The sequence below is a fragment of the Petaurus breviceps genome, unplaced genomic scaffold (assembly GCF_028583685.1).
Source record: "Petaurus breviceps papuanus isolate PSGF00001 unplaced genomic scaffold, PetGlider_PUasm1.0 175, whole genome shotgun sequence".
Lineage (NCBI taxonomy): Eukaryota > Metazoa > Chordata > Mammalia > Diprotodontia > Petauridae > Petaurus > Petaurus breviceps.
In genome coordinates, this window is record NW_027185764.1 from 60,600,046 (window position 1) to 60,619,056 (window position 19,011).

At 39.3% G+C, this 19,011-nt stretch overlaps 1 protein-coding gene across 8 annotated transcripts in view; it reads right to left on the reverse strand.

Annotated features, from left to right (window-relative positions):
• Window positions 1–19,011, reverse strand: part of LOC138158899 (integrin alpha-M-like) — a 69,562-nt gene that overhangs the window by 26,300 nt on the left and 24,251 nt on the right. For all 8 annotated transcript variants that reach the window (XR_011167763.1, XM_069085218.1, XM_069085217.1 and 5 more), the window contains 9 exons: window positions 15,838–15,968; window positions 15,445–15,590; window positions 11,206–11,359; window positions 10,804–10,954; window positions 10,420–10,493; window positions 10,044–10,173; window positions 9,791–9,933; window positions 8,557–8,697; window positions 8,231–8,440 (listed from right to left, as the gene is read on the reverse strand). Coding sequence is in view for 7 of the 8 variants with exons in the window: in XM_069085218.1 (XP_068941319.1) it covers window positions 8,231–8,440; window positions 8,557–8,697; window positions 9,791–9,933; window positions 10,044–10,173; window positions 10,420–10,493; window positions 10,804–10,954; window positions 11,206–11,359; window positions 15,445–15,590; window positions 15,838–15,968 (1,280 nt within the window). In the remaining variant the exon portion in view is untranslated. The remainder of the gene's footprint in view (window positions 1–8,230; window positions 8,441–8,556; window positions 8,698–9,790; window positions 9,934–10,043; window positions 10,174–10,419; window positions 10,494–10,803; window positions 10,955–11,205; window positions 11,360–15,444; window positions 15,591–15,837; window positions 15,969–19,011) is intronic.

Here is a 19,011-nt window from a genome sequence, read left to right on the forward strand (position 1 = left end):
TTCTTTTCTCCTTTTTGAATATTGAGGTAATGTTGGCTCTTCTCCAATCCTGCAAGACCTTTTCTATTTTCCACAGTTTTTAGGAGATAACTGCCAGAAACTCAGGAATCCCATCTGCCAGTTCTTTTGGTATTCTAGGATGTAGGTAATTTGGAATTGGTGCCTTGAACTTAAAGGTAGCGGGGCATTCTCTTTCTTCTTATTTATCTTGGGTATTAAGTCCCTATTTTTAAATATTTTTATGTCTTTTCCAGTCTAAAGTTCATTGTATTTGGAGAAACAAGATAATTGTTGAGCAGCTCTACCTTCTCCCTGCCATCTTTTACCATTAATCAATCAACAAGTATTTATGAAGTATTTACTATGTGTAAGATACTACTGTAGGCACCAGAGATACAAAGACAAAAATGTAACGGTCTCCATTCTCAAGGAGCTAAAATTCTATTAGGGAGGGGTGGCCAGGTAGCACAGCGAGTAAGAGCACCGGCTCCAGTGTTGGGATAACCTGGGGATCGAATCTGGGCTCAGACACTTAGCACCCACCCAGAAACACCTGGCTGTGTAACCTTGAGCAAGTTACTTAACCCTGATTGCTTTAAAAATAAAATAAAATAAAATTCTATTGGGGGAAGCAACAAGTACATACTTGTGCAGCTGCCATTATGGTGGTGAAGTCTTCAAGTATAGCACAAACTAAAATGTTTTGGATAAAGGACCCCAAGAAAGTATTTGGTGGTACAGTCTCTCTCTTCTAACCTTTTCATCAATGACTTTTTGGCTCACTGTATACATACATAGGCATACATACACAATACACAGATAGTCTTCTGGAGGGACGTGAAGGTTTAGCCAGATCCACTAGGTCTGGGAGTATCTAGGGAGACCCCAGTGTTCAGCTGCTACCGGCATGCTTCCTGACCAGGGGAGAGGGAAATTAATGCATCTCCTACTATAGATGTATTCTGGTTTCAGATTCTTTTTCTCAAATAATAACTCAAACACAAGTTAGCATGCTAAATTCTTTCATCTGGTATGAAAATGCAAAGGAAAAGGAAGAGTTCATGTCCAGTGAAAATATTGTGGCTGATGCCAAGCTTACAACTGGAAGGTTAGGAAATTACTTTCCTGCTTAGATACAGGAAGGGGAGAGGGAGGGGGCAGTTAACACAGCGGCTGTTTCTATGACTCAGAGTTTGGGGGAAGTAAAAATGTTTTTGAGGTGACATTCCCGTCAAACTAAGTTTTTTCAACACTGCAACCTCATTGTCTTCACCAACTGGCACTGACCACACCACTTAATTGTCCTAGATTCTCTGAGTGAAAGAACTAGGGAGAAAAAGCCTGGGTATCAGCACCTTCCCACATGTTCCTAATATGGAGGATAAATCTCACACAGTCAAACTGTTTCCATTTCCTTCTTCTACTCCAGCTCTCTCAGAATTCTCCATGAACAATCACAGGACCCTAGCACAGTTCATGACCTCAACACCTAGCTATCTTTATATAGTCAAATTATTATCACCCAGTTAAAGCAAAGGTCAGATCAATATTAGAAGACAGGATAAAGATAAGAAGCCATTATGTACAGTTAGAGCTGCTCCATCCCCAGACTATCTATGAGGTGTTGACCCTGAAAAATGAAAAATGGACAAAAGTAATGATACTGACTTACTATTCAACCAATGAAAAACAGTTACTACAATTAAGGGATAAAAAAGAATCCAGTAAAAATCTAAGCACAACCTTTCAAAAAATCTTTTTTTTTTTTTTTGCTAATTAGAGATATATGTCAGCCAAGGCCTATATTGGTTTAGCATACCAATTCATTTGCAGAATGTTATGTAGAAGGATGAAAGAGGATTACAAGCAGTTTGACCTAAAAAATAGCAAAACACAGTTGAGGGAGAAAATGAACCTGGTGCTGAGAAGGAAGACTGCATCATATGAGACCTAGCTAAGCCAGATCATCCTAAGAGCATTTTAAGATGCTGTGTGGGCTCAAAGTCTACTTTCCCACCTCCCACTTATGCTGACAGGTTGTTTCCATAGAAGTCTGCTGTATGCTTTTTCACTCAGGGTTCTGTAGGTAGGCCTGAAGGATATAGGATGGTTTCCTACTGCATTCATGAGCAATTCAATCCAATTGATATCAATTTGCCAATGAGATTCAATCAGTTTTCAGTTTGGGGTGTTTACTGAGGAGGTATAATAAGGACAGGTATTTGGGGTGTTTACTAAAGAGGTATAATAACAATTCCACCCATCCCCTCCAAAGTTTGAGATACACTCTCTACAAATGCATATAAGAGAAAAGAGAGCAGACATGTCAAAGGGGTAACTCACGGCTTCTGCTTGGATAGAAGTACTTTTCTCCCTTTGTAGGGTCCTTATGAAGTATCCCATAGATCCCTGCTGGCATCCTTGTAGAGTTCTGATGCTGCCTTTTCTCAGTATGCCTAATTTGTCCTCAGTTTCTGATGCATAAACTACTTTCAGTCACTGATGTTCTAGGGACACTGCTAGGAATTGATGGGAAGTCTAGATTTTCTAGCCTTTCAAAGTTCACAGGTCTTCTATTGGTTGAGGGGAGGGAAGAGACAGAATCTGTTCTTCCTTGTCCCAAGTAATTTCTTCTCAAGAGCTTGGCAGGGAATTACTCCATCCCTTGACTGGCATGCTATTGGAATCTCTGATTCTAAACTGGCTTGCTGTTTTTATTCAAGCCCTCTTGGGTATGAGTCTCTTCAATGAACCCCCAGACACTTGCATGTAGGATCATTTAATATCATCCAGTGGCTCAAAATGCTTCACACCTTTTAAAATGATTAACTGGGTTGTTTACATATAGTTTATACTTTGGTTAATTGGTTTTAGAACTAAAAGGTGAGTTCTCCTCTTTAAAGGTATTGAAGTATAGACAATCTTATTACTTTAATTGCGGGTGGGGGTAATTGATTGATAGTCTCAATGGAGAATTCTAAGCCTTCTTGGGGGGTAGGGTAGACTTTCACCCTTATACTCTCCCCAGTTCATTTACTACCCTCAGCAAAATTACTGAAGTGTGTCTGGCAAAGTCCACAGTCCCAGATCCTGGATAGCTCTCTAATGACTTAGGGAGCTTCAATATTTTCCCTTTGGAATGCCTTCCCCATTGTCTTCTACTAAAGTGTTTAGCAAAAGTCAAGGTAGGGCAGGAAGGTGGCGTTGTGGATAGAGTACCAGCTCTGGAGTCAGGAGGATCTGAGTTTCAAATGTGACCTCAGACACTTGACACTTATTAGCTTGGTGACCTTGGGCAAATCACTTAACCCTGAGTGCCTTGACCAAAAAAAAAAAGGCAATGTAGTGTAGTTTATAAATAAATATTCTCCTATATTTCCAAGTGCATAGAGATGCAATTTGACATGTAAACATAATTTTACTAAGTTCTCATGTTTACACTCCTTGCAAAAAGCCTCCCTCCAAACAAAAACAACAAAGAAAACAAAAAGGGAAATAGGAAAAAATAGGAAAAACAAAAAATGAAATAAAAATCAAGCTTTCCTTCTCAGAGGGAAACCCTGGTTCTTATGGAGCTCCCCCCAGAGTATGTGGGGCTTCCTCAATATTAGAGAGTAGGGATTTGAAGGCACCTGGAAGTTATCCCCTCTCTATTTAGGTGAGAAATTTGCTTTTTTTTTTTGCAACACTGATCCATTAACTTTCAAGGACATTGAGGCCTTTGCCTTCTCCCTCTCACTGAGAAGCATTTCTGCTCTGGGTTCAGTTAGGTGCTAAGTCAGCAGCAGGGCTCCAGGGGATACTGTCATTCACATTTTCTCCCTTTCCCACAAAGGGTTCTCTCTCCTCTGGATCCATACTACAGGTCAGACTTAATTCTGAGCTAACTTAAAAGGTAAAAGAACACTGTCTCCCTTTTTAGAGGGTAAGTCTACTCTTTCTGAATTCCCAGAACACATATAACTCTTCTCACAGGGATTAGGGACCTGAGTGAGGTTGCCTAAAGTCATTTCTTATCCTCAGGTGAGAAGCCAAACCATCCTGGGTAAAAAAGCCCATCAGTAATTCCGTAAACATATAGGATATCCAAAGGGTGTCTGAAAATAGTCTCTAGGTGAATCTTTCCATATAGGATACACCATAGTTTCACAAGGTTCTGTAGCATAAGTGAACCTCTGAGGTCCAAGGATATTTCCTTTGGGTCTCTTCTAAAAGGCAACCGAAATTTCCCCCAGTGAATCCTTGTCACTTTAAGGACTATTCAAATGGATTTTCTAATTCACCCTTTCACTAGGGCCAGTAGGTTAACTTAAAAGGAAAACAAATTCATAAAAGTCCTTAAATAAAGATGTGGGGTTCCCAAAAAAGGGATTATATGTTTGGGATGGATCATTTGATGTTTCTAGTCCTGCACACAGATCTTACCCTATAGGCCTGCAGTTGATAAGGAAGTCAGACCAGGTGTTTGGACTCGTCACAATGAGATAAGCATTCTGGATCTACTTAAAAGTATACACACAGGCTAAGAATTGGAAATTGAAAGGATGTTTATCAATTGGAGAATGGTTAAATAAGCTGGGATATGTGATTGTGATGGAATATTATTGCACTTCTAAGAAATGATGAGCAGGATGGTTTCAGAAAAACCTGGAAAGACTTAAATGAATTGATTCAAAGTTAAGTGAGCAGAACTAGGAGAACATTGTACACAGTAATAGCAATATTGTAGAATGAATAACTGTGAATGACTTATTTTCAGCAATATAATTATCTAAGAAAATTCCAAAGGACTAATGAAATACACTATCTACCTCCAGGGAAAGAACTGAAATTGTTTGAATAAAGAGTGAGGCATGTTATTTTTCACTTTCTTTCATTCTTTTTTTTTTAATTTGAGTCTTCTTGTACAAAATTACTGATATAGATATGTTTTACATGATTGCACATGTATAACCTAGATCTGATTTTTTACCATCTCAAGGGGGAGAAAAGGGAAGGAATGATAGAATTTGTAACTCAAAACTTTTAAAAAAAGTTAACAAATTTGTTTTAACATGTAACTGGGGGGGAAATGTATATTTTTAAAGTATACACACATATGTATACATATATAATCTCTATACATATGTGTATCTACACATATACATATGTGTATATTTATTTATACACATTTATGAGCATTTATGGTGTGTTCTAAGTAAACTGCTAGGCACTAATGCTTTAGGGGTACAAAAATCCATACAATTTCCAGTCTCAATACTCCTAATGGAACATTAATACAACAGATATTGGTTCCATTCAATGATTTAAACATTCAGACAAGGAAAAGTTATCACAAAGAAAGTGGTCTGACGCATAAGGAAAACAGACTGTACAGTTACAGCCTAGGAGAAAATAAAGAGAGAGAAAACAGTTAATTTTTCTCTAATGACTCCTGAAAAGTAGGGAGTCTATTAATGAAAGTTCCAGGTGGAGACTCTCTCTAGCAAGTCCCTGTAAATGCAAGGGTTTTGATATTTATCCCAGACAAAGAACTCACATGTAGCAGAGATTTTAAGCTCACTTCCCCAACCCCTCCCCCCCAACCATTGGGGTTGGGCCCTGAGAATGTGGCTACAACTTCTCCCTTCAGTCCAAAGAGTAAGTCTGAGAGGTAGGGGGTGGTTTTCTAAGGCTGTTCTTCAGATTCGATTGGATCAAATTTGAAAAACTGTAGAGTCCTTTACTATAAAATTTATATTTTTAAACAGCATATAAAGCTATGAAGCTTTGAATTGTGGGGCCTTGCTATTCAGTTTTTTTTTTATGAGCAATTGGGGTTAAGTAACTTGCTCAAGGTTACAGGGCCAGATGTTTCTGGGTGGGTGCTAAGTGTCTGAGCCCGGATTCGATCCCCAGGTCTTCCCGACACTGGAGCTGGTGCTCTTACTCGCTGTGCTACCTGGCCACCCCTGCCATTCAGTTTTGAAGAATCAAAATTGCAAGTGGCCCAAAAGGCAATGGAAAGCTACACAGTATGTATAAGTAGGGTGCAAATTACTGCCACTGATGGCATGAGGGTGGCAACATCAAGGATATATATGACTGGAAAAGAACATGAGCTATAGCATAGTGCCTGGTACCTGATAGGTGTTTAATATTGTTTGTTGACTGTGTAGCAAGAATGAGGGACAGCGTAGCTAGTGCTACATCAAAAATCTTAAGAGAAGCTGAAGGTCTCTAGCTCATGGGGGTAGATCTTTTATGAAGCATACATAGAAAGATGCTGAATAAAAACTAACTAGGATGAGAAGGCAAGGATGTGTTACAGTCTCTCTACTAGTGGAGAAAGTTTACACTGACAATATATACATTCCTAGAATGATCAAAACAAGACTGTAATTTTTCATATGGCTGTCATTAATATTACTGACTTATATGGAACATGTGCTTCTGTATTTTTAAAAAATTAATTAATTAATTAAAATTAATTAAACTCCTGTATTTTTTTTCATGTAGGTTTCTTTCAACATCTATCAATTCCATTCTCTTCACTCATGGCCTTCCCTCTAGGTCAGGTACTCATCCCCTCTGGTCTGTACATCTGCTATGCCACAGCTGTCAGACACACAGTCTGCTGGCTGCATTTTGGCAGGCAACACTCCTGTGTGGCATGGAATGGATTAAAACGCCATTGGGAAATGTTTAGCCAAAGAAATAAAAAATAAAATGGGGGTAGTTAGGTGGTGCAGTGGATAGAGCACTTGCCCTGAAGTCAGGAGGACCTGAGTTCAAATCTGGCCTCTGACCAGACACTTGACACTTACTAGTTGTGTGACCCTGGGCAAGTCACTTAACCCCAATTGCCTTACCTCAAAGAAACCCAAACAACTTTGAGCAAATATATTTTGGGGGCAGCGAGGTGGTGCAGTGAATAGAGCACCAGCCCTAGAATCAGGAGGACCTGTGTTCAAATCCAGCCTCAGACACTTAGCCGTGTGACCTTAAGCTTAATCCCACTTAACCCCAATTGTCTTGCCTTCCACCCTCCAAAAAGCAAAAAAAAAAAAAAAGGAACATAATGTTAATGTATGGTTTTCTAAGCCAATATGCAGTCTGTAGGGTTCCTTATGTATGATTTAGTGGCCTCTATTTCTATGTGATAAGGATACCATTGCTCTACATAGCTGCCAAAGTGATATTCCTAAAGCACAGGTCTAACCAGCTCACTCCCTTGCTCAAGAAGGTCTGCTGGCTTTTAACGTCTAATAGAAGCTTCTCTGTTTGGTATTAAAGTTCTTCACAATCCAGTTTTTACCTTTTTGCAAATCTTATCCTCCTTCGGACCTTGGAATGCTTTCTCTTCTCATCTCTCCTCACCCACCATAATTCTGGTTTCCTATAAGGTTTAGCTCAAAGACCACTTCCTATACGAGGGCTTTCCTGACCCCCTGACCGACTGTTAATGTCTCTCCCTTGAAATTACCATGCATCTCTTTTGCACATACACTTACTCATGTACACATTGTTCCTTCTGTTAGAACGTGCACTTCTTGAAGGTAGGGATTATTTCATTTTCATCTTTATATCTCTAGTTCTAAATGTTTGATCTAATTCTACATATTTTTTCCATCCTTCACTATCTTAGAGTTGATTTTTAAATTTCAAGTACAGGAATCCACTTTTATCACCATGAAATTTCATCTTAAAATCTTTGAGCCATTCTAGTCCATCAACATGTTTGTTTTTTTTAAATACTGATTCTGTCACTGTATGTATCCCTCTAAGCTTAGGATAATCTGCAAATTTGATAAATGTGGCTTCCAGCTTTATAAGGAAAAACTGCCAGTACTGTGGGACCTGTTGAAGAATGAATTCTTGGTCAATTATCAGTTTTAGGAGATAGTCTCAGAGGTCCATTTCTACCCTAAGAATCTGTTAAGCTCTGATGCTCAAATGTGAATGGGTAGAATTATTCATACTTATAATAACTTTTATTGCAAAGACTGTCTTTTTAATCTTTAATCCCTATTCCAAGCAAAGTGTTTGCACATAGTAGGGACAAATGCTTGTTAAATTGAATGTTATGCTTATATTTATGTATGAATTGATATAATTGTAATACTCATATGATTTGGAGAGAAGCTTTGAATCACAAAGAGAATAGGGCAAAAGGACCTTGAGAGAAGTTAAGAAAAAAAAAAGAGAGATACTCAAAGGATGACAAGTTAGGAGAAATAAAGGTGCTCACCTGGCAATAGGAAGAGTTAATGCTGGAGTCAGCCATTCCATGAAACAAGTAGATGGCGCCTCGGTTCTCTTCCTCCCCTGGTGCCCCCACAGCCACGTCTATTATTTTATCTCCATTCACATCCCCAAGCACAGCCAGGGCTGCCCCAAAACGACTGTATGGGTGCCCTGGCTGCCCTTGAAGAACAGCTTCACAGCTCCATTTAGCCTTCTGAAAAAATGAACATTGTGACAGACCCCAAATCCTGGGCCACCCTTCCAGCCATTCACTTTAGATAGCATCTCTACCCAGGACCCACATTCCCTGCCTCCCATCAATCTACTTACCCTCCGAGGTAAGCTGCAGATAGACACTTGACCTCCCTGGTTCCGTTCATAGTAATGAGGAGCCCCTATAAGGATCAGGTCAGTGTTGCTATCTCCATTCACATCTACTGCACAGAGGGTTGCCCCAAAATAGGAACCAATCTAAGGAAGATAAAGATTAAGCCATTTATCAGTCTTCACAGGGACTTTAGTGTGCCCTTTTGCTGGGATCATAATACTGCCCTTTGGATCCTGAGGAGGGGACTGAACGAGTTCCAAAGTCCCTACCTTCTTTCACTTTCTAGGTTTTGTTTCTAAGGACAAGGGCAATGAATGGAGTGCACTGAGGTGATGTCAGGATCTTGTGTTCTCTGACTCAGGCAAGTTAAAAGCAGAGTAAAGAGTTTAGAAGGTCCTGCTGAGGAGGCAGCTGGGGCTGATCATGGAACAGAGGCATCACCATCAGCCAGCCCTTCGGTATTATCTCTCTCTGTGAACTCAGGGAGTTTGAAGCATACATAGCCTGATACACAAGATTTCTACAGGGAAACATCCCAGCACAAGACAGACAAGTAGAGAAAGCTCCTTAAGGAACATCCTTGTCCCCACTACCCTGTTTCCCCCCACCCCTACCCCAGCTTCCCTGCTCTGCCATAATGGGGTCTTTGTTCTCTTGCTCCTTCTTCTTCTAACTAAGACACAGGGTTAGGCCATGACAATATAATGGGTCAGCCTAAAAAGCAACCCAGAGACTCACATGTTTTCAGGGTTTATAGTTGTCTACAATTGACCTCAGAGTGGAAGAGAGGCTGGGTCTCTCATTAAGACTAATGGCAGCACTTGCCACTCTTTGTGCTGGCCAATGGCTGCAGAGGAATTTGATTCCTTCTGATTTGCATATCGTGAAAAAAATCATATCTTCCAAGTTGCACAAAGTACTAGCCTTTATCTACTCTGTATACCTGTAATTGTATAGTACATGCCCTTATCAGTCTTGACTCCTATGTTCATTTTTGTCTGGAGATAACTTGGATGAAAATCTGTAAAGAAATCTGTAAATGGAAATTACTGACCACAAGAAGCTATCATGAAGGTGAGAAGGTGGCTATATTCCTGAGGCTATATATCTCTGGGAAAGAATTCCATAGCTTCAGATAGTGGGAGTGAAAGCAGGCAATTATGGCATTTTGTCATTCTTTCTCTCTACCCTCTCTCTCTTTGCATTTATGCTAAACCCAATATCCACATCACCCACCTGTTTCCCCATGACCTCAGCTGTCTTCTCCCAAGTGTTAAAGCTCTTTTTGAACATTGCCACCATCCCCGTATGTTGAAATCGAGGAGCTCCCATGACCAGACTCTGGATCTTTCTTTGAACAACAACATCAACAGAATAACCTGAAGAGATACAATAGGGAGTTTATTTTCTCTTGTGGATCCCACTTGAAATGAGGGTAGATTCTTCTTCTTAGTTCTCATGTTCCCAAACATGAGAGTATCTCTCTTACCCAAGTAAGCATCATTCATGTTCAAGTTCACCAGGGATATGTTGATGAATGTGGGGTTATCAATTTGGTCATATATGAAGGAACCACCAGACCAGTCAAAGCTTCCTACTGCACCCAGCAGAGGCCCATCCTAGGAGGAAAAGGTATGAGAACTAGAGGGGAAAAGATATTTTGTGAAATCCTTATTGCTTAGAAGAATTATGCCCACATCCCACTTCCCTCTAGCATAAAGAACTGATGAAGTACTCCATCTGCCCATCCAGACAGGAGGAATGATTCCTCCTGACTCTTCTGCCTTCTCTCTGGACCTTATTCCAGTTTATACCACTTTTACCCCATTTCCTCACCACCATGGACTTGTGTAAAATCCACTCACAAAGGTGAACACACCACTGAAGCCTTCCTGAGACATCTCATACTCGAAAGAACTGTTGCCCCCTGATTGGGTACCTGTGGGAGACAAAATGTCCATATTTAGAGAGGGTAGAGAAGTTTGCATAAAGGAAATTAGAGGATGAGGATCCAGTCACCTCTATTTTAGAAGAATGGGCTCTAGAGAAGATTTGGAGGTTGTGAATCAAAAGATCAGTGTTTTGGTGAACAGGAAGGAGACTATGATCTGGGGAGCGAGATACAGAAGTGGCTGCTTAGAATTAGACTACCCTAGGAAGCCAGAAATCTAGTGAGTTGGGAGAGAATGTGACTATGTGAGGATGAAAAATACTAGACCTGGACTTGGGCACTGGGAATCCCATCTTACCTTCAATCGCAAAGATCTTCTCCTGCAATTGATTTTGGATGTTCCTCAGAGCATCAAAGTTATTCACCTGAAAGACGTGCTCCTGTGGTGGGTGAGATGCAATGGTCCTGAGTTCTTGCCGAGCGGCTGGAATTGTAAAGGCATGCCCCACCTGTCACCAGGGGACAGCAGCAGAATCAGGGTCAGTGTGGGAACAGGTTCTTACCTTCTCGAAATTTCTGAGAAAACAGAATCTCAACTCTGTTCCCTTTGTTAGGATACCACAGGGTTCGTGGGTATACAAAAGGAGCTGTAGGGGGGTGGTATTTATGTCTTAAAAGAGAAACTGCAAGAGAGAGTAAGCAAAAAATATAACCATCCTGCTTCAGAAAGAGCCAGGGAGAAGCTCTTCTTCTTCCATACCCCAATTGCATATCGGATGATCCCTTCTTTCTCTGCCTCTGGGATGACATCTCTGTAATTCAAACTATCTCTCTGTATCTGACCATCTGTGATGACAATGAGAATCTTGGTGGCATCTTTCCGGGCTCCATTCCATCCTTTAAATAGTTCTCGTCTGTCCAAGAAAAAAAAAGGTATGTTTTTCAATTTCCACTAAATCAGGTTGTGACAGATTTTGAGAAGGATATACCAGAAGCTTAGCTAATAAAGAAAATTCAGGAAATGAATGGTCATGAGTTGAACCCTGAGTTGTGTCTAGCTCCTGATCCAGTGCTAGGAGAGCTTCCTGTGGAGATCTTTGTTTATGTGCACAGGAATAGTCTTTGTGGTCTGGTTGCTAAGAACCTTATCGTCTCCCACACACAATGAGGAATGGTGAAAAGAAGATATAGAACATGGGGTTCTTAACCTATGGTCTAGAAACTTTTTTTAAAAAAATTCTTAACTGTGTTTCAATGTAACTGGTTTCCTATGTGCTTTGTTTTATGTCCAGAGTCAGACAGCTAGTGTGTGTCTGAGAGAAGATTTGAAATCGGCTCCTTTCTGTCTGGAGTTTATAAATACTTTGGATTGTGTTCATTCATTCAATAAACTCTTACTATATGCTTAAAAAAAGATTATAAGCTCTTTGGGAGCAGGAATTTTCTTTCTTTTTCTGTTTGTATTCCTAATACTTAGCACAGTGCCCAACACATAGTAGATGATTAATAAATGTTGTGTTGTATTGTTTTATTGAAAAGTCTCACAGAGTCACACATAGCATCATGCAAGTTTTGGCAGCTACCACTATCAAGGCAAAAAACCCCAAATAAACAAACCCTGGAATATAAGATTCTAAAAGTCAAAAGATATAGGTGTACTACCAAGAACAACTTGCCCAAATTAAGTATAATTCTATGGAGGGAAAATTAGACTTTAATGAAGTAGAAGAAACTCCAGGTATTTCTGATAAAAAGACCTCAGCTGAATAGAAACTTTGAAAAGCAAACACAGGTATCAAGAGAAACATAAATAACTAAATATATTTGGAAAGGACAGCATAAGGATAAAGTGTTCACACCTTGACTGGGCAAGAAAAAACAACTACCCCTTCAGGACCCTAAAATCATCAAGGATTATAAAGAGAGTTAGATAAAAAAGTAATAATTTTGCTATGTTTTAAGGATCTTAAAAGAAGAAAGAAAAGGGGTGGGGGAGGGAACACACTAGTGAAGAAAAATAGAGAAAAGGGAGGGGATTTTACTATCTATACAATCTGGTTATATAAGTAGAAAACTATACATACAGAGAGGAAGGAGTGGGGGAACTTCACATTCATCAGAACCAGTCAAAGAAAATTATAAGACAGACAGAGACAGAGAGAGAGACAGGGAGGGAGAGGGAGAAGGAGAGGGAGAGAGAGATGGAGGGAGAGGGAGACAGAGAGACAGAGAGACAGAGAGAGAGAGAGAGAGACAGAGAGAGAGAGAGAGTGAGAGGGAGGGAGGGAGAGGGAAAGAGAGGGAGAGGGAGAGTTTGCGTTAAAATACATTCATTGAGTAGAATGTAGTCAGCTGAATACATTGAACAGGGAATAAAATGAAATTAATACAATCAACAGAGAAATAGGAGAAAACTGAAAGAAGAGAGTAAGGAATAAGAGGGAGAGCAGATCCAGGGAGGAATTGTTCATAATCAAAATAAATTAAAGCCTTGAAGAGTGAGTTGTGAAGGGGGTTAAAGGGTAAGAAAGAAAGAGTAAGAACCTATGATTAATGTCGGGGTAAAGAGAAGGGAAAAGGAGTAAGGAAGCAGGAAAAAATTGCATCAAGCATAGATCACTGTACACATTCTGCACTCTTTGTAAAGAGAGGAAAAAGGAAAGGAGAGGGGAAAAATATAAAGGAATAGAATGGAAGGAAATATACAATTAATGATTATAGCAGTGAATGTGAATGGTTTAACTCACAAAATACTTAGAAAATTTTTAAAAAATGAATTAATATTCAAAAAGTGTTTAGCACACTTTCTGTCATGTAATAGGCACTTAAATGCTTATTCCATTCCATTCTATTACAAATCTGGTAAAAAGTAAGGTAAATGGTAAAATGGTAAAAAGCTAGGTGGGAGGGGCGGCCAGGTGGCGCAATGAGTAAGAGTGCCAACCCTGGCATCGGGAGACCCGGGATCAGTTCCGGCCTCAGATACTTGGCACCCATACAAAAAAATAACTGGCTGTGTAACCTTGAGCAAGTTACTTAACCCCAATTACTTAAAAAAAAAAAGCTAGGTGGGATTGTGAATATATTATATGTGAGTCAAGATCCAAAATGATCTTAACAAGCTAGAATATAGGGCTGAATCTGATTAAAGGAAATTTAAAAGAGCTAAATGGAGTCCCTCATTTGGCTTAAAAATCAGTTTCACAGGGCAGCTAGGTAGCTCAGTGAATAGAGAACCGGCCCTGGAGTCAGGAGGACTTGAGTTCAAATCCAGCCTCAGACACTTAACACACTTATGAGCTGTGTGACTTTGGGCAAGTCACTTAACCCCAATTGACCTCCAAAAAGCAAAAAAAAAAAATCACTTTCACAAATATCAAATGTGCAAGACACAGATGGCTTGTCTGAAAAACATTTAGAGTTTGCACAAGTGCAACATGACTCAACAGTGTTGATATGGTAGCTAGGGGAAAAAAAAAAACCTACTGCCATTTTAGTCTTGACTTCTTAACAATTAGAGAAATCCAAAAGTAGAATTGGGTGCCAGTGGAGTCACTGGGCTCTCCCTCAATGGAAGTCTTCAGGCCAAAGTGGCATGACCTTGGAAACATTACAGAGATGATTATTGTTCAGAAATGTTGTGGGTCTGAACGTTAAGGTCCTTTTCAATTCTGAGATTTTGTGATTTGGTATTCATCTTATTAGTTTTGGCCCATTGTTCCAGTCTAGCAAATTCATTTTGGATCTTGGTGTTCTCATTCATCGTGTTAACTATCCTTCCAATTTTGTGTTATGTGCAACTCCATATAGATATGCTATTGAGGTTTTCATCCAAATAATTGGTAAAAAATGTTGAACAAAACCAAAGTTTGGGCAGAATCCCATATAGTCCTCTACTCAGCGCTACTTAAAGTGTGGGTCAAGACTCCATACAGAGTTGTGAAAAATTTGGCAACAATAAAAGCTTTCTGAAGGTACGATAACCAAAATTTAATTTAAAATCAAACACTGAATGAATCTGAGGTGTTTGTGGCATCACTTGACCATGTTGCATCTTGCAACTTTATTGCTGCCTTGGTTCTAAGCATGAAGCATGTGCACTTTTGCCTTACTTTGCCCTTAGGCACCCGACATTGGGAGTAGAAAAAGTTTAAGATGCCCTGCACTAGATGATGATGATGATAAATTAGCAGAGCAAATAATAATAATATTGCTCAAAGTAAACATATTTGGTAAAATATAAAGTAAACTCATTTGATCTCCAGGAGATCTCACTAAACACCTCCTAGTCTGAGGAGGTATTCATTAGCAATCTTTGGGTTGGGCTGTTCCACTAGGTCTGGACCTACCTAACTATATAAAGAACAGATAAATAGCTGAGAAGAGAAGAGTAAGGGTTTAAATCAGTCTTCAAATATCTGTAGGCCTGTTATACTCTACAGAGATGTCATACTCTAAAGAGAAGGAACCCCCTTTCTCGTTATAGAAAGGAGCTACTCCACTAGTTCTTTATTGTTCTGTGAGGCTGGATTAGGACCATTATGTGAAACGATATAGGATTTATATCATAGATTTAGAACTAGAGACCATCTAGTCCAATCATCTAGTTTTGCAGAGGAGGAAACTGATGCAAAGGAGGTTACGTGACTTGCCCAAGGTCCCTCAGTCAATAAGGGTCAAAGGCAAGTTTTGAACCCAGGTCCTCTGAATTAAGAATCAGTACTCTTTGCATTGTATAAGCTGCCTTCCTAGGTTACAAGGAAGCAGATTTTCTTCACCTTAACAAAGGACCAGCAACTAGAACTGACTACCCAAACAATGAAGCAGCCCTCCTTGGGAATGTTTCTGTCAGAAGTTTATAAATGGAGGCTGGAAGATCATGTTTCAGGGATCCTGTAGGAAGGATTTCTACATGGGATGAGAGGCAGGACTAGATGATCTCAAAGATCACTGAAAACTCTACCATGTTATTATTCCAACTTGCAAGTCAGGCGCTTACACTACTTTTCTAATGCCCGAGGCTGTGTGTGTGCTCCCTTGTAGCTGGTTAATCGGATCCACCAAGTCTTGTGGAACAGGATTTTTCTTGAAATCATTGAAGGTGAAATGTGTCTTGAAGTCACTAGAATACTGCATCAGAGAAAACTGTCAAGAGATGGGGAAGAATGTCTTGGATTACTTTGGAGGAGCCTCTATTCAGAGCCCCTATCCAGAAAGGCTCTAGATATTTACTTCAATCCTATCATACTTTTGGAAACTATTTGTCTCCCCAGACCCCAACTTCCCCACAACTCTTTCTTTTCCCCCAGCCATTTAACACTCTTCTCCTACACCTCCTACTTGTTTCTAGTAACAGAACTTGGGTGTCTGCAATTCACCCCACATCCCTCACCTGTGTATCAGTTTCCTTGAACCGTTCCATCACTGTGATGACAAAATTCTTCATCTGTGTAAATTGACTTGGTAAAATACTACCAGAGCCATCAATAAGGAAGACAATGTCATTCGCTTGCTTTGGACACTCTGGGGGAAAGCAAGAAGAACCGTTACTTGTTATAAATAATCATAAAAGGGGGCGGCCAGGTGGCTCAGCGAGTAAGAGCACCGGCTCCAGTGTCGGGATGACCTGGATCAAATCTGGGCTCAGATACTCAGCACCACACCCAGAAATAATAATAACTGGCCGTGTAACCTTGAGCAAGTTACTTAACCCCCATTGCTTTAAAAAAAATAAAATAAATAATCATAAAAAATAAAGTTGGAAGGAAAAATCAATATGATTTTAGCTCTCTCCCTTCAAGCAGTGAGGGATTACATCTATTGGGACATTAGAACATCATTCCTTGAAATCTCTATAATCTTAGTCCCTAAATGAGTCCAGTGTCACTCAGGAATCCAACTACTCTGTGTCTTTCCCAGAAACCTAATTCATTGCCTCTGAGCATACATGTATCCCTTCTGAGTACAGGTTCCTAAACTTGACTTCAAAAGTTCAATGAAACTGAGATCTCACTGATGTGGGTATTTATTTCTCCCATCAATGCAAAACGTAACCCATCCATGTGTTCTCATCTTGTGTGATTGTTTTTGGCTTTTAAGAGTTGAAAAATAAATTTTATTGATATATTTTGTTTTTAACATCACCTATATTTCCCAATGGGACTGCTAGCTGTTGCAGTGGATAGTGTGCTGGGCCTGAAGTCAAGAAGACTCATCTTCCTGAATTGAAATCTGACCTCAGACACTTCCTAGCTGTGTGACCCTGGGCAAGGCACTTAACTCTGCCTCAGTTTCCTCATCTGTAAGCTGAAGAAGTAAATGGAAAATCACCCCAGTATCTTTGCCAAGAAAACCCAAAAGGAGTCACAAAGAGTCAGACACGACTGAAAAGCGATTCAACAACAAAAATGTTTCCCAGGATATCTCTCTTCTTGCCCCTCCCAAAGAAACATGCCTTATAAAAAAGAATTTTAAAAGTAAGAAAAAAAATCTCTAGTTTAATAAACCTAATATATTGAAATTTTTTACTTTAAATGCAGTTACATGGTCATAGTTTTCCACCTCTGCAAAGGAAATATGATTCTGTCTCATATATTTTCACTGGGGGCCAATTTTGGTCTTTAAAATCTCAACAACATTCATTTTCATTTATTTTGCTGTTCTTTTCATTTACATTGCTGTAGTCAGTTTATATTATCAGTTCACGTAAGACTTCCTGAGTTTCTCTGCATTTGTCCATCATATTCAGCTTCTCTTACAATACAATAATATTTCATTATGTTAATATACCATAACTTATTTAGCCATTCTACAATTCATGGACATCTACTATGTTTTGAGTTCTTTATTACTACAAAAAGTACTGGTGTTTATGGGACCCTTCTTTCTATCATTGAACTATTTGGTATAAATCAGTGGGGTCTCTGGGTCAAAGGATATGGACATTTTAGTCATTTTCTTTAGATAATTGCAAAATTTCCTCCAGAATATTTGGACCAATTCACAGTTCCATCAGCAATGCATTATTGTTCTTGCTTTTCAAATCCTTCCAATATTCACATATCAGCTTTTTTCATCTTGGCTACCTTGCTAAGTGTGAGATGAAGTCTTAAAGTTATTTAATTTATGTGTCTCTTATTATTATTGATCAGGAGCTGTTTCATGTGGTTGTTAATAGCTTACAATTTTTCTTTCGAGAATTATTTCTTGCTATCCCCTGACTGCCTATCCATTGGGCAATGGATTCTTATATATGTATTATTCTTATATATGTATTATTATTCATATATATATATATATACATATATAATGGATTCTTATAATCCTGTGCCTCTGGTCCACGTTCCCGAGAAGAGCTACCCAGTGTTCTAGAGGCCTTCCTGTAGGTGCTTTTACATTTACATTACATTTTACTTTTACAAAATCAACATTCATCCTCTTATATTTTGCTCTCACTGCATGCCTACCCCCACTCTCTTTTCCAGTTCTACATTTCCTCTATGAGAGGAATTCTTAACCTTTTTTTGAGTCATGTATACCTTTGGCATTTTGGTGAAGCCTATGCACTCCCCAGAATAAAGGTTTTCAAGGCATAAAATAAAATATGTAGAATTGCAAGGAAACCAATCATATTGAAATACAGTTTTCAAAATATTAGGAAAATAAGCTCATGGACCAAGTGTCTCTTACTCTATTTCATGTGCTTAGGTTTATTCCATTTCCTTCTCTCTTTTTTTTCTTCTCTTCTTTATGCTCTTTTCTTTGGCAATGTCTCTAGTTTCCCTCCAATCTGTTATTTATACTGTTAGCAAATTCATCTTCCATAAGTATAAATCTAGGGGCAATTAGGTGGTGCAGTGGATAAAATACCAGGCCTCAAGTCAGGCAGACTCATCTTCCTAAGTTCAAACCTGGCCTCAAGCACTTCCTAGCTGTGCAACCCCGGGCAAGTCACTTAACTTTGTTTGTCTCAGCTTCCTCATCTGTAAAATGAACTTGAAAAGGAAATGGCAAATCATTCCAGTATCTTTGCCAAGAACACACCAAATGGGGTCATGAAGAGTCTGACATGACGGAAATGATTGAACAAATATGTATAAATCTAATTACAGCATTCCTCTGCTCTGCCAATACTTAGCAAAAATGCTTGGCATACAGTGGGTACTTAATAAATGCTTGTTGATTTGATGTCTCTATTCAAAACCCTGCAATGGCTTTCTATAGCCTACCAAATAAAGTTCATATCCCTTAGGCTGTCTGACACAAGTTGGCACAATCTTTTTGAAGTCCCATTCATCTTCATGGCTTCAACTATCATTTTATGACTCTAAAATCTATGTTCTTATTCATGTTGATCAGCATCTGTCTCTTCATGATCCCATTTGGAGTTTTCTTGGCAAGGATGCTGAAATGGTCTACCATTTCCTTTTCCAGACCGTTTTACAGATGAGACAAACAGGTTTAAGTGACTTGCCCAGGGTCACACAGCTAGTAAATGCCTGAGGCCAGATTTTAACTCAAGAAGATGAGTCTTCTTGACTCCAGACCCAGAGCTTTATCTGCAATA